The following is a 15543-nucleotide window of genomic DNA, read 5'->3' on the forward strand; positions in this document are numbered from 1 at the left end:
CTCAGGCAGTTTGAGGGGAGAGAAGGGCTGGGTGAAGAATGAAATGAGAAGCCTACAATCTGTTTTGTTTTGTGTGTGCACACGTGTGGAATTTGAACTCAGGGCCTTGCACTCGTGCTTGGCTTTTTCTGCTCAAGGCTGGCACTTTACCACTTGAGCCACACCTCCACTTCCATACAACTAGTGAATTGGAGAGAAGAGTTTCACAGACTTTTTCTGGCCAGGCTGGCTTCAAACTGTGACCCTCAGACCTCAGACTGAGTAGCTGGTATTACAGATGTGAGTCACCAGAACCCATCCATATCAGTTTTTAATATGCACTTTGCTTAAAAAAATTAGTCCAGCCGTGTGCCAGTGGCTTGCACCTGTAATCCTAGTACTCAGGTGGCTGAGATCTGAGGATCATGGTTCAAAGCCAGCCCAGGTAGGAAATTCGATGAGACTCTTACCTCCAATTAACCACCAAAAGGTCAGAAGTAGAGCTGTGGTAGAGTGCTAGCCTTGAGCACAAAAACTAGGAAGAGTGCCCAGGCCTTGAGTTCAAGTGTCAGGACTGGCACAAGAAGAAGAAAGAAGGAGACTTAATCCATGGCTCCATGGCCCCCTACTTCTTACAGGACAGTCTTTAGTTTGGCCTATCATGCCCTCCAGGCTCTGGCTCCATCCCCTGCTCTCTATCACCTCACCTGTTTCTCCCCAGTCTACATCCTTACTTCTGATCAGCTGTCCAGCTGGCAGCCATACCTTGATGCTAGTAGTTTGGTCCACCTGATGCTCCTCTCCCTCTTACTCCCACCTCCTCCATAAGGAATCTCTTATCACTTCAGCCCATAGCAAACACTGGCCCATGTAGCTCTGATATGCTATGACAGTACCAACTGGCACCTGCCCTGAATTACCAGAAATTGTGTGTGTGTGTGTGTGTGTGTGTGTGTGTGTGTGTGTGCATATGTGTTAGCTTCTTAGAGGGGAGGCACCACACATGACAGGATTTTTGTCCCACATAATTCTTACCAATATGTTTTGTATATAGCAATGTTGTGTTTGTTGATTTTTTTTTAAGTTGTTCCCATTTTGTAGAAGAGGAAACTGGCCTGCCAAAGTGGAGCCATTTGCACTAGAAAGTAAAAGTCTCTAAGAGCAAGGATAGTGTTTCACTCATCTTGCAACACTGGCACACTGCCTGGCACTTAGTAACATACAATTATAGTCATTTGCCATGTAGCAATGTTTTCCTTTGTTACTTTGTTTCTGTTTGTTTGTTTCTTTTGTGGTGCTGGCCATTGAACCCAGGGCTTCATGCACTTTAGACAAGTGTTCTGCCCCTGAGTTACATTCCCAGGACATTTTGGTCAATGATGGACACCTGTGTATGTCACCTAGCGATGTAAACTTGGTTGGTACAAGTACCAAGTATGATGGTCATACAACCAAGGAAAGTATTTAGTAATGTAACATTTCTCAGAATGGTTAAGAGGTACATTTCAGCTATGGGAGGGAATAGATCCTGTACTTTTCCCACACCATCTTCCAGTCTGGATATTTCTCCCATTGCCTAAGAAGAAAATGCAGGGGCTGGGAAGGTGGCTCAGTGGTAGAGCGCTTGCCTTGCATGCCTGAGGCCCTGGTTCCATTCCTCAGCACCACATAAGCAAAAAAGAAAAAAGCTGGAAGTGGCACTGTGGCTCAAGTGGTAGAGCGCTAGCCTTGAGCTGAAGAGCTGAGGGACAGCGCCCAGGCCCAGAGTTCAGGACCCACGACTAGACCCCCCCCCCCAAAAAAAAAAGAAGAAGAAGAAGAAGGAGAAGGAGAAGGAGAAGAAGAATGCAGGGAAGACAGAAAAAGCAATGATCCTGTCCTGAAGAAGAATCTGATTTCTAGGCCAGCCTGGGATGGGACATCCTCCCAAGACAGTCCTGCTGGGCCCAGATGGCCACTTCAGAGACTCAGAAACCCCTGCTGTCCCTTCTGTGCCTCTAAATCAGGACCCACAGCCTTCTGGGAGGTCTCCCATCACCTTCCCAGGGTTTGGCCCTGGGAGGAAAGAAGAAGCATTATCTCCTAACGGTATTTGTTAGCGAGTGCTAGAGATTTCCATCCCTGGATTTAAGATCCTCCATACTGAGGCTGGCTGGCTGCAAGGCCCATGGCCCATTTATTTCAATACAATCCCAATTTTGTTAAATGGGCTCAAGAAGGGCAGAGAGGGATGAGGACTGCAGCCCTTGGAGACAACAAAGGTTAATAAAAGTGGCTGAAGAAATTAAACATGGGGGGAGGAGAAATTGGAACATTGGGAGCTCCTTCCATGTTGGAGAAGGTTGATGGATGGAGGGAGAGAAAGTAGGGTGGAGAGAAGAAAACAACGAATCTTCTTCAGTATGCCTAGGAGTTAGAGCTTTCACCCTGAGTACCCCAAGAACCCAATGGGGCTTACCTTGCCTGAGACTCAGGGCTGGGATGGATTAAAAGCTGAGACTGCAAGTCGCAAAAGGAGCAGAGTCAGAGGGCAGGACTTTCTCATCTTGGCAGCATGAACATCAATCAAAGATGCAGAGTATACAAGGCAAAAAGTAGTGCCTTCCAGGAGGACATGAGGCTGACACAGCCAGGAGGAAAACGGATACAGAGGAATGGAATGCTGCTGTACAGCAATGCTGAATGCAAAGGCTAGGGTAGAGATAGATAGGCCTTCTGTACAGATGTGCTTGGGGTTGAAAAAGAGTTGTGTGCAAGCATAGCCAGGCATGGACATGCACACATGTGTGCACACACGCACGCATGTGCACACGCACACACACACACACACACACACACACACACACACACACACACACACACACAGAGTCTGTATCTCCAAGCTTGTATGCAGCAGTAATGCCAAAGAAGTACATTTGCAGCCTTTGGAGATGTAGAGATAGAATCTTTAGGTTTTATCTCTACCCACCACCCCACAAACAGGCTTAGATATCAAGCCTATATCTGGTTCTATCAGGCTAGTTAATTGTAAGTTGCTGTGAAGTTACTAGTTATATCCACTTAGGCAATCTGTTTAACTTACTTGGGCTCCTGTTTGCCCATCAGTAACGTGAGAATAACGACACCTACCATTAACAGATAATTGTCAGCATATTGGTGACAATCTATGCCAAACACAAAATAGGCCTTCCACAACTGAGACAGACCTTCTTTACTTGGAGAGATCCTTTTCTGTCCTAACTTCTATATACTGTCTCTCCTTTGCCTCCCATTGCAGGAGGATCAAAGATACAGCCGCCTTTTTCTCCTCCACTTAAAGACCTACAACCACACCCCAGCCTTTTCCAGGTCAGAGTCCCCTCCAAGAGACTGCCAAGTCCACTGGCCCAGAGCCCTGGGAAGAAACCAGATAGGAACTGGTAGGTCAGGAAGGGGGGCATGGAGAGGAACTTCCCTGCCCTCAGAATGGAAACAGCTCCAGAAATTGGGGAGACATACGTAGTTTAAGAATTTATCTCCTGGCCCCTTCCTAAGGCCCAAATTCTACCCCTTCGCCAGCCACTCCACTTGTCTAGAATATTATGTTCTTATCCAGCAAATGGAGAATAAGTACCCTGCCTACAACATAGGAAGATCTACTAAATGAAATGGTGCAATGTGACAAGGTTGCTAATATTGGAAAACACTACACACACAATAAAGCTAAAGGACACAAACTGTGGGTCCAGCTAGGAGTGGAGCTTTTGTCAAGCATGCCTGAGCCCCTGGGCTCTATCCCCAGGACCTAAAATAAATAAAAGAAGGTAAAAATCCCTGGAAGATAGGAAGAAAGAGACACTTACAAATTCCTTTCTGACAAGGGGCAGTGTTTATATTTCCAGCCCCACTGACTAGAACATCTTGCCTCATAGACGATCATTGAAGCAAGAGGGAGATGGAGGTGTATGGGACATTCCTGTACTAAAAAGTAGGAAGAAGGGGCTGGGAAGGTGGCTCAGTGGTAGAGCGCTTGTCTTGCATGCATGGGGCCCTGGGTTCAATTCCTCAGCACCACATAAGCAAAAAGAAAAAAGCCGGAAGTGGCACTGTGGCTCAAGTGGTAGAGCGCTAGCCTTGAGCTGAAGAGCTGAGGGACAGCGCCCAGGCCCAGAGTTCAGGCCCCACAACTGGACCCCCCCCCCCCCCGCAAAAAAAAAAAAGTAGGAAGAAGACTGAGCAAGACTGTAGGGGAGGAAGAAAGGAAGACACCTGTACTCCCTTCCTGTCCTACAGGGGGCGGCAGACTTGTGTAGGCTTTGAAGCACCCACTAAGAATTCCATGAAAGGTAATGTTGACGCTTTGACATAGATCTGCCTATAAATCCACTGCACTGTCCTAGGCCAGGCAGGTCACAGGACACAGGCTCAGAACTGTGGTTGAGGGTCAGCCTAGTCAGGCTGGAACAAAGGCATCCAAGATTTCAGCCTCAAGGGCAGCTCCTATCTATAATCCCAGGAACTCAGGAGGCTGCGGTCTGAGGATCAAGGGTTGAAGCCAGCCCAGGCACAGAAGTCTGAGATTCTTATCTCCAATTACCTAGCAAAAAGCTGAAAGTGGAGGTATGACTCAAGTAGGAGCCAAGCCAGACTTGGAGAAAAGCCAAGCCAGAGCAGGAGGCCCTGTTTAAGCCCCAGTACCAGAAACTCACACATATTCCCCCCTCCCCTCACACACACACACACCTCAGCCTCTAAGCCTCTATGTGTGCCAGGGACTGGGCTAATTTAGAAAGTGACATGTGAGACTGTCTTGTCCTAAGATTCTTCCTGGACTCATGCTCAGTGCTCAGCCTCTCTGATTGAGCCTTGGAGGACAGGATACAGGGGAGGGAAAGTTTCCAATTAGACCTGTAAGGCTGTGTTTAATATAGAAACAAACACAAGTAAACCTTTAAAAAAAAAAAATCACTTAGTAGCACTGTCATATCATCAAAGGAAAACAATTTAACACCCCAAAAATGTAGAGCAGAATTTCAAGGTGGAAAAAAATAAAAAAGGATTGTTTTAAAACTGAATGAATTTCCATCTATGAAAGAATCCTTTTCTCCCTAGTTCTCATTCCACCCCCAGGAACACCCCACTTTGCATCAGCGGTGCCCTCTGGCCTGTGGGGGTCTCTGGACAAGGAGAAGGGTGCAGGCTTTGCGATCACTGGTTCTTAAAACCACAGACAAGATACTTATGTCTAAACCTCAGTTTCTCATCCATGAAATGGGGGTAATTACAGAGCTTACCTCAGGGGGTGGTTACACAGATTACATTAGCTAGTTCATAGAAAGCAATTAGCACAAAGGCTCAATAAATGATCCGTATTATTTCCAGACTCTAAAATATTGCCACCTCAGGCTCTAGCATCTTTCCTCATTTCACAGACACCCTCGTCTCCTTCTCACTCGACCCCAACCTCTTCTGCCTCACCCTACCCTCAAATCCCTTCCTCAGATCTTTCCTGAAAGGTCACCAACCAGGGGAGAAAGGGTTTTCTCTTTGGAGTCTACTCCTTCTGGTTACTCTTCAATACACAGATAGGTTGAAGCCCATGATCAAGAAGCTGAAGAGGGCTGGGAAGATGGCACAGTGGTGGAGTGCTTGCCTTGCATGCATGAGGCCCTGGGTTCGAGTCCTCAGCACCACATAAGAAGAAAAAGCTAGAAGTGGCGCTGTGGCTCATGTGATAGAGTGCTAGCCTTGAGCTGAAGAGCTCAGGGACAGCGCCCAGACCCAGAGTTCAGGCTCCACGACCGACAAAAAAAAAAAAAGAAGCTGAAGAGCTGGGGCTCAAACACAGAATCATCATAAGGAGAGGACACAGCACAGAAATTCAGCTGCCTGTCCACTCAAAATCTAGACAGAAAATCCCTCAGCACTTACTGATCATTTTGCCAAGCCATGCACTCCCTAGCATGGGTGTAGAGTGTGGCCATCACACCCCTATGTGGTATTGTCACTAGCCTTACTTTACAGAAGAGTAAACTGAGGCATACAGAGAGCACATAACCTGTTCCAGCTGGCCTGACGACTGAGGGGAGAGCTACTGGCTGTGTGCCTGTGATTTGGTCAGCATTTACTGCTTGCCTCTCTCCCATCAAAACAATCGATTGATTAGATATGTAAGGGCCACTTACCATATGGCACAGCACTGCGCCAGAACTATAAAGAGAAAAATGAAGACTTGGGGCCCCAAGGGCAGGAAGAGTTCCTAAAGGATCTTCCTCAGAGCTTGCAAGGGGGAGGGGGGACAGTAAGTATTTCTCCTCTGCCCCACTAGACATAAAGCCAGGTCAGCTAAGGACCCAACTATGGTAAGGAACCAGGTAGGTGGGAAGGGGCCTAGCTGCTTCTGCCATTACTACCTAGGTGCTCTGAATTCACTCCTTTGGCCTCTCCCTATGGGTCTGAGTAGAAAGCAGAAGGTAGATAAAGTCCAACCAAGGTGTGGGGGGAGGAAAGGGGAACCCAGTATTTCTGCCAGCTTCCCCCCTGCCTTGCCCCCTAACTTGGTGCCCTGCTCTGGGCAGAAGTGGGACATCTGGAGCCTGTGTTCTTGTGTGAGTGTGCAAATGGGGAGGGGAGTCTTTCCCAACTCCTCATCCAGATCCTCTGTTCTCTGCCAGGATGTAACTGTGCTTGGAGAGCTAAATGCTAGGAATTTAGGAGGCCCTTGGGTCTCTTCCTTGTACCCCTTACTCCCTTAAAAGCAGTTGTTGGAGTGCCAAGGGGAGCAGGGGGGGAAGGCAGAGGGACAGATTTTTCTCCTACCCCCACAGCTACCCCCTTCTAAGAGGCAGCTCCCACCCCAGCCCGCCTGTCATCCCACATTGCTCTGATTAGCTATAATCTTTCTTTTTCAATTTCTCCTCCCCGAGACTAGGGAGCGAGAAAATCTCCCAGAAAATGAATAAATATTTCAATTTTCGGCGCAATCAGTCTGAGGAGCCGGCGCATGATGGAAACGGGGGGAAGGATAATGGTTTTCATTTAGATAAGATACAGAAAATTATTTAGTGAAAAATGAAGATTGATGAAGCCCATTGAAATTCTTTAAAACACGATTTTTATTTCTCAGCCTAGGCTGAATCTCCTCTTCCCAGCTCTTCTCTGCGTCCCTCAAATTCTCATCTGACCGCCTTCCCCTACCCGGTTCCCCCCCCTCCCAACCTCCTGCCAACCTCTGGCATGCCCTCTCCCAGCCCTAGTCCTGGCCTACACCTCCTGCCTGGGGTGCAGGCTGAGGAAGGCTAGGGCTGAAGGCCTGCCAAGCCCCCAACTCTCTGCACTATCAAAGTCTCCCCAAAGCCTCACTCCTTCCCTCCAGCCTTCTTCCCGGCCTCTCCATAGGCACCCCAGGCCTCTTGAGAGACTTCCCTCCTTCCTAACTCCTTCTCCCCCTTTCCTTTCTTTGGTATCTTCTCCTTCCATCCCAAAATACTTTTGCACACTTTCATGAGGGCCTGCCTTCGCCTATGACAGAAACAGGCGAAGGGGGAGCTTGATACTCCCGGAGCCCTTTCCCCTTCCCCCTTTCCAGGGGCAGAAAGGCACCCGGCACACACTTCGCCCTGGCTGTTCCTGTCCCCGATTCAATCCACATGTCTGTCTCTCTCCTGTTTGCTAACTGAAGCTTTTGTTCCTTAAAGCTCGCTGGTGTCCATATTGCTGACATGTGAGGACTGCAGGAGAGAGGGCAGACATAAGCTGCCCCCCCACCATACTAACCCTGACCCAGCTGCCCTTCCCCACCCAGGCCCTCCCCCTCCGCCTTTCCAGAGCCTAGCTGAACTAAGTCAGAACTTAAGTCATCTTCCCAACTTTCTGCCAAGTGCCTGGCCTGGCTGGCCAGGGCCAGGCCTTACCCCCTCCTTATCCCCCCCCCCAAATACTCCCTCCCTTTCTCACATCACACCAGGGGTGGAAGCCCTTAAGGGTGTGCTGGGCTGGCATGGGGCCCCCAAGAGGAAAGATGAATCAAGACCCGCCCCCACCAACTCAGCAGGGTTTTTGCCTTCAGAGCTGGGGAGGGGCCTGACCAGGAGAGGTGGCAGTCCAGTGAAACACCCCACCTCCAAACACCCATCCACAATCCAAGGAAGGGATTTGAGACCCAGGTAAAACGCGAGGCTCTTCTAATCAAGCTGACTGATCCTCTTCCTCTATCTCCCCTCTTCCCCATCTTCCCCCCCCCCATAAAAAAGAAGACCACCTCCTCCATTTTGTACATATCTCCTAGGGTGTCTGCCTATGTGAATGTCTGTTCAAGTTTCTTTGTTTGCTCGAGGGTCGTGTCTGTGAAAGCTTTTCTGTGTAAGTGGGTTGTCGTGTCCTTGTGGATGCTTGCCTGCACGCATGTCCTCTGTGTGTGTGTGAGAGAGAGAGAGAGAGGGAGAGGGAGAGAGAGGGAGAGAGAGGGGGAGAGGGAGAGTTGGTGCAGGGGGTGTGGATGCAGTGAGAAATCTGTCTTCCTGAGAGGTGTCAGCGTCTCCGTGGCTGTCTGTCTCTTGTGGGGGATGTTTGTGGCTGTGTCTATGTCTCAGTGGGTGAGTAGGCTGTCTCGGTGTCTGTGACTGTTTTATGGTGTTTGTGTGTCTATTACGTGTGTCAGCTCCATTTTTTTTGTGTTTGTGTGTGGGGAGAAGGCTCAACAGGATTAAATCTTCCTTGGGAGTCAGAACCCGCAGGCAAGAATCCATTCCCACACCCCAGCTATGACTGGAGTCTGGCCCCTGGGTTGCCTCAGCCTCCCCCCTCCCCTCGCCACTACCCCCCAGCACCCCCCCCCTCCCCGGGCTCCACCGGCAATCCTCATCTCTCCCCACTGCCTCCCTCACTTCGCGGCATTTCCCTGGCCAGATCCAAACGAGTCTCAGATTCAACACTTCCCTGTTCCCAAGTGGGGTGCGCCCTCCCCAACTGCCCCCTCCCATATCAACCTAACCAGAAACAGTGTTTAGAACGCCATCTCCTTCACCCAAAGGCTCCCGGGCAGGGGTACTGGGCGCACCCCAGCTTCCTCTGGAGGGGGCAGGCCCAGGCAGTTTGGAGCCAAGCTGGGAACTAAAGGGGGGGGGCTCCCAGGAACTGAGTTGAGAATCCCTTAAGGGCATCTTCTAGAGCCTAGGTCCCCGGCTTTCCGCGCACTCCCACCCCCCAAATTTGAAATCCCAGCTTTCCCTTTAGCCAGGACTCAGGCGTCGCCCGCACCACCCCCCCGCCCGGGCCTCAGAGAGTGGGGCGGGCGGGGACTCCCCAAGGTCTCCGGTAAAAGACTTGGAGCGTTCGGGACCGCATCTCACTCGAACCCCCGCCTTCGCGGCCCCAATTCTGTGCTCTCCCGCGCAGCCAGAGGAAACAACTTGGGCAAATCAACGGAAAACTCCTGGTCGCCAGCTGGGTGACTCCGCTCCCGGACTGAGCCCCACGCCTGGAGGCGAGCGCAGCCCGGCGCGCCCGGCTCGGCTGCGGGGGGCCATCCGGCCGGCCGCCTGCCCGCTCCCCGCCCTCCCCGCCACCTCCGCCCGCGCCCCGCGGCGGAGGCGCGCACCCCGGCCCCCCTACCTTGGGAGAAAGTGTCGGAGAGAGTGAGGATCCAGACGAGGAGGCTCAGCATGCTGTCCGCCCGCCGTGCCGCGGCCGGGGCCCAGAGTTGGCGTGGAGGCGCGAGCCGCGCGCGGGCCGGGAGGAGGGAGCCGCGCCGCCCCCCGCCGCGCCGCCCCGCACACGCGCGCGCGCGCCCCGCAAACTCACTTCCCGGCCGCCCGGCCGCCCTGCGCGCCCCCTCCGACCCCAGCGCCCTCCGCCCGCTCGCTCCCGAGCGCGGGGCCGCTCTCCCTTTCTCTCCCCTTCTCTTCCTTCCCCGGTTCCCTCCCTCGCTCGCTCTCTTTTTCCCTCCCTCCCTCCTGACGTCTACTCTCCCTCCGACGGCGCCTCCCTCCACCAGCCCTCCCTCCCCTCCCCCTGGCCCCAGCGCGCGCGCGCCCTCCCCTCGCCAGAACGGAGATGCTGGGAGGGAGAGAGCGGAGAGAAAGGAATTGAGGGCGAAGAACGCGGCGCTCGCGGGCTCCGGGGCACCGACGGCCGGGCCCCGGCCCACCCGCGCGCCCCTCCCGCTCAGAGACACAGTCTGGGCCCCCGGGCCGCGCAACTGAGACGTGCACGGGGTTGGGGAGGAGGGTGGAGGACGACCCTCGAGCCTCTTTTAAAAAATCACCCCAGAATCTAACCCTGGATCGCCCCCCCCCCGGTTAAGAATTCTCAGCTGCTGAGTGGATGCTGGAAGGGGTACAGGGAAGAGTAAACACCCCCCCCTCCCCTGCAGATCCCAGACAGGATCTTCTTGGGCCTCCAGGGAGCCCCCGGGACCAGCCACGGTGGGGCCAGGCTAAGTCCTGGGCTAAGTGAGAGGCGCAATGGACGCTTCCTTTGTTCCTGTCGGAGTCTAGCCATCCAGAGGGAGAGCCAGCCAACTCGACGGCTGGGGGGGGCGGGAAGGGGGATTCCTCTCCTTAGGATCTCTAAGCACCGCAGGAGTTTGAGATCTTTGGGGTTTGAAAGATGGAGGGACTGGGAGGGAAGGGATTCCTGGAGAGTAGTGAGGGCGTTGTGGAAGGGCTCCGCTCTCTCTTAAAGTGCCCAGTGTGGTCACCAGCTCCTCTCCCCGCTCCTCACCAAGTCCTCCTGTTAACTGGGCTGCTGCGGGCGCCCGGGGGGTCTAGGCCCTGGGAATGAATCTGGGAGAAGTAACAGAGGAGTCACAGGAATTGCACAACTTTACAGTAATACAGGCCTAGAGAGAGCTCCACCTCTTTTTCTCCCAGACCCTTCGTCTCCCGGGTCCTTCACACTCCCCGCCAAGATTCCCCCCCGCCCCCCCATTTCCGTCCCAGAGCTGAAGCGCGGTGGCTCTCTGGTGCCCTCTGCTGATGCGCAGCGGACCCATCATTTCTTTCCTCCAAGTATTTGGACACCAGGAGAGATGGGCCAAGACACATGCTGTACACAGCCCTAGGACACAGAAACACGGGCAGGAAAATACACAGACTCGTCGCCAGAAGCACAGTGTGCATGGACACGGAGAATCCTCCAGGTCCTCAAAAACACACATAACAAACACGCGACTTTAACATAGAGCCCAGAGATAATAGAACGCAACCCTCTCGGATACACCAACACACAGACTCGAGGGCTTCTCATGTGTTCATTCATTAATCATGCACTCCCAGATCCTTCTTCAGTGCCTGCTGAATTCCAGCCGCAATCCAAGGCACTGGGGTAAAACAATAAACAGTGCTCCGTTCTGGAGAGAAAGAGAGAGTGGCCATACAAAAGTACAAAATACACAAGGTTATGTAAAATGCTGCGGGAGACAAATGAAACAATAAATGGAAAAGGAGAGAGGAATTGCCTTAAAAATGTTTATTGTTATTATAAAGGCAATGTATAGCGCTGGTGGCTCACACCTGTACTAGCTACTCAGAAGGCTGAGATCTAAGGATCACAGTTGGAAGTCAGCCCAGGCAGGAAAGTCCGTAAAGACTCACCTCCAGTTAGCCACCAAAAAACCGGAAGTGGCTCTAAAGTGATAGAGCACCAGCCTTGGACAAAGGAACTTAGGAACAGCAATCAGGCCCTGAGTTCAAACCCCACAACCAACCAAAAAAAAAAAAAGGTGATGTATAGAGGGGTTACAGTTATATAAGTCAGGTAAAGTCTATATTTCTTTTTGAGTAATGTCATCCCTTCCCTCACCCACAAATCGTATAAGAATTGCTTTTCTTATAGCCAAGGAAAGCTGCTCTACTCAAGTAATATTTTACCACAAACCTAAAAGAAAGAAAATGTTCAGCTTCTCATCCATTTTAAGAGTTTGTGTCAGTTCAGTGGTAGCAGCCAATGTAAAAGTCCTGAGGTAGCCGGGCACCAGTGGCTCATTCCTATAATTCTAGCAACTCAGGAGGCTGAGATCTGAGGATCATAGTTCAGAGTCAGCCTGGGTAGGAAAGTCCATGAGACTCTTATCTCAGAAAACCGGAAGTAAGCCGGGCGCTGGTGGCTCACGCCTGTAATCCTAGCTAGTCAGGAGGCTGAGATCTGAGGATCGCGGTTCAAAGCCAGCCCGGGCAGGAGAGACCGTGAGACTCCTATCTCCAATAAACCACCAGAAAACCGGAAGTGGCGCTGTAGCTCAAGTGGTAGAGAGCTCGCCTTGAGCTGAAGAGCTGAGGGACAGCGCTCAGGCCCAGAGTTCAAGCCCCATGACCGACAAAAAAAGAAAACCGGAAGTAGTGCTGTAGCTCAAGTGGAGCACTCTCCTTGAGCTGAAGAGCTCAGGGACAGTGCCCAGGCCCAGAGTTCAAGCCCACAACCAACCAGACCAAAAAAAAAAAAAAAGAATCCTGAGTGTTCTGGAAGTATCAGTAAGATGAGCTTTCTTCCCTTGTCATTCCGAAAGAAGGTACATGCAGTGGAAAGACAGAATGACAGTGATGCAGTTACTGAGGAAAAGAGCACATTCTTAGCTTAGTGATTCTTGCCTATCTTCCAGGCTCTGGTATTTAGGCTTAACACCTATTTCTCAGTGTGAAGGGCTGGGCTTTTTGGTTTAGGCTGGGCACTGGTGGCTCATGTAAATAATCCCAGCTCCTGAAAGGGCTGAGATCTAAAGATCATGGTTCAAAGCCAGCCTAGGCAGGAAAGTCTCTAATTAACCAGTAAAAAGCCAGAAGTGGCAAGGCGCCTGTGGCTCACACCTGTAATCCTAGCTACTCAGGAGGCTGAGATCTGAGGATCCTGATTCAAAGCCAGCCCAGTCAGGAAAGATTGTGAGACTCTTATCTCCAATTAACCACCAGAAAACCGGAAGTGGCACTGTAGCTCAAGTGGTAGAGTGCTAGCCTTGAGCTGAAGAGCTCAGGGACAGCACCCAGGCCCAGAATTCAAGCCCCACAACCGCAAAAAAAAAAAAAAAAAAAAAAAAAAAAAAAAAAAAAACAGAAGTGGAGATGTGGTTCAAATGGTAGGGTTCCAGCCATGACTTCAAAAGCTAAAGGACAGATCCCAACCCCTGAGTTCAAGCTCTAGTACTGATTCTGTCTCTCTCTCTCTCTGTCTCTCTGTCTCTCTCTCTCCCTCTCTCTCTCTCTCCCTCTCTCTCTCTCCCTCTCTCTCTCTCTCTCCCTCTCTCCCTTGCCCCTCTCTCTCTCACACACACACATATACACACCAAACACTTTTGGCATTCCTTGGCTTCTGTCTCATATCAACACACCTTTGCAACAGAGGAACCAAATATTTCTATTTCCTTAACAGCCAAGGCAGCAGCAATCTTCTGTCTTTCCTCTGGTACCTTACCTTTCCTCCTCCTCCTTCTTTTTTTAAAAAATATTTTTAATTGTTATTATAAAGGTGGCATACAAAGGGGTTACAGTTACATAAGTCAGGTAAAGAGTATATTTCTTTTTGGATAATGTTACCCTTCCCTCACTCCCCATTTTTCTCCTACTATACTCATCTACAAGTTGTATTGTTCATTTTCAGCATAGTGTCTAGTGAGTACCACTTTGTTCACACTTTGTCCCTCCTTTTTTTTTTTTTTGTTGGTTGTGGGGCTTGAACTCTGGGCCTGGGCACTGTCCCTCAGCATTTCAACTCAAGGCTAGCTAGTACTCTACCACTTTAGCTACAGCACCACTTCCAGTTTTCTGGTGGCTAATTGGAGATAAGAATCTCACAGAATTTCCTACCTAGGCTGGCTTTGAACCACTATCCTCAGATCTCAGCCTCTTGAATAGCTAGGATTACAGGCGTGAGCCACCAGCGCCCCACCCTCCCTAAAAGATAAAGAAGACAAAAAGAAAACAAAAACAACAACAAAGAAAAAAAAACCCTCTTGTTCTCCTTCTTCTTTTAATCCCAAATCCCCCACCAACTCAGTACATAGCAAACTCACCTTCTCCCAGATTCTAGAGCCCCTCCATCCCCCACCCGACCAAGAGGTACTCAACACCAGCGATGCATTAGAGACCTCAGACAGGCTTAAAAAAAAATAGGACTTATCCTGAAAAGATGAACTGTTCTGGAGTAGTTATAAACATGCCGCAGGGAGTTCCAGCGAGTAGCGAGGGTGGGGGAGTAAACTGCTGTCTAGGTGTTGTCTGCAGTGCCCACCACCAGGGTGCTCACCCACATATCTTCACTCATCTTCTGTCAATGACTAATCCTATGTCACTTCCCTATAACTGAAACAACCTCAGTGAAGCTCAGCCAACGTCTCTCCACTCTCATCTCTTCTGCACTAATGTTCACCCCAAAAAAATTTGTGTCAGTTGACTAGCTGGGGTCTCCTGGAGTCCTGGACTCGGAGGCCCTGGTATCAGACAGTGTTGCTGAAGACAAAGCCACGGTTTTTGCCATCAGACCAGACATACCTCCCTAGGACACCCCCCGCTTAAACTTGGGGTTCCTTCAAAGTCAGAACTCTTCATGTTCTCTTAGTATAGAGCTCCCTGAGGGTACAGAAGAAGGTGGGTCACCCTTTCCTTATCAGCAAGATAGCAGGGTAGTTGAAAGTAAGAAACATGGAGTCTGGGCTGGGAATGTGGCTTAGCGGTAGAGTGCTTGCCTAGCATGCATGAAGCCCTGGATTCCATTCCTCAGTACCATATAAACAGAAAAAGCCAAAAGTGGTGCTGTGGCTCAAGTGGTAGAGTGCTAGCCTTGAGCAAAAGCAGCTTGGAGACAGTGCTCAGGCCCTGAGTTCAAGCCCCAGGACTGGCAAAAAGAAAAGACAGAGAGAGAAAGACAGAGAGAGAGAGAGAGAAAGAGAGACAGAAAGACAGACAGACAGAGAGAAACATGGAGCCTGAAACCGGATAGTGGGGATATAAATCCTTCTGCTCCGTGCTTGCTGTGTCACCTTGGGCAATTGATATATTTAAGTTCTCTGATCCATGGTTTCTTCATCTGAAAACAGAGATGTCACCTGTACTAACTTTGTGGGTAGCTATGGCTTGCATGCCCTGCCTAGGGCAGGTGAGATAGAGGCTTGGTTCCCTGGATGACAGTGTCTGGGATCTTTAAAAGGTAGACCCTAGTGGGAGGCATTTAGACCTTGTGAGGCCATGCTTAAGGCTCTTGAATCCCCGTGTGTGTGTGTGTGTGTGTGTGTGTGTGTGTGTGTGTGTGTGTGTGTGTGTGTGTGTGTGTGTGTGTGTGTGTGTGTGTGTGTGTGTGTGTGTGTGTGTGTGTGTACACACTGGCCCTGGGGCTTGAAATCAGGGCCTTCAGAGCTCAAGGCCAGTACTCTACCACTTGAGCCACAGCTCCACTTCTGGCTTTTTTTGTAGTTTAGTATAGATAAGAGTCTGACAACCTTTGCTGCCCGGGCTGGCTTCAAACCATGATCCTTAGATCTCAGCCTCTTGAGTAGCTAAGATTATAGATATGAGCCACCAACACTAGGCTCCCTTGATTCTATGTGTGTGTGTGTGTCTGTGTGTGTGTGTGTGTGTCTGTCTGTCTGTCTGTCTGTGT

The 15543-nt window shown here is 50.7% G+C and overlaps 1 protein-coding gene across 2 annotated transcripts in view; it reads right to left on the reverse strand.

The window, feature by feature from the left end:
• The window catches only part of Kirrel1 (kirre like nephrin family adhesion molecule 1), a 112312-nt gene extending 102468 nt beyond the window's left edge, over positions 1-9844 (reverse strand). For both annotated transcript variants that reach the window (XM_069999984.1, XM_069999983.1), the window contains exon 1: positions 9571-9844. In XM_069999984.1, coding sequence (XP_069856085.1) covers positions 9571-9622 — 52 coding nt within the window. In that variant the 5' untranslated portion in view covers positions 9623-9844. The remainder of the gene's footprint in view (positions 1-9570) is intronic.
• Positions 9845-15543: the final 5699 nt, after the last annotated feature.

The sequence above is a fragment of the Dipodomys merriami genome, unplaced genomic scaffold, assembly GCF_024711535.1.
Source record: "Dipodomys merriami isolate MVZ:Mamm:240054 unplaced genomic scaffold, mDipMer1.0.p SCAF_56, whole genome shotgun sequence".
NCBI classification, from domain to species: Eukaryota; Metazoa; Chordata; class Mammalia; order Rodentia; family Heteromyidae; genus Dipodomys; species Dipodomys merriami.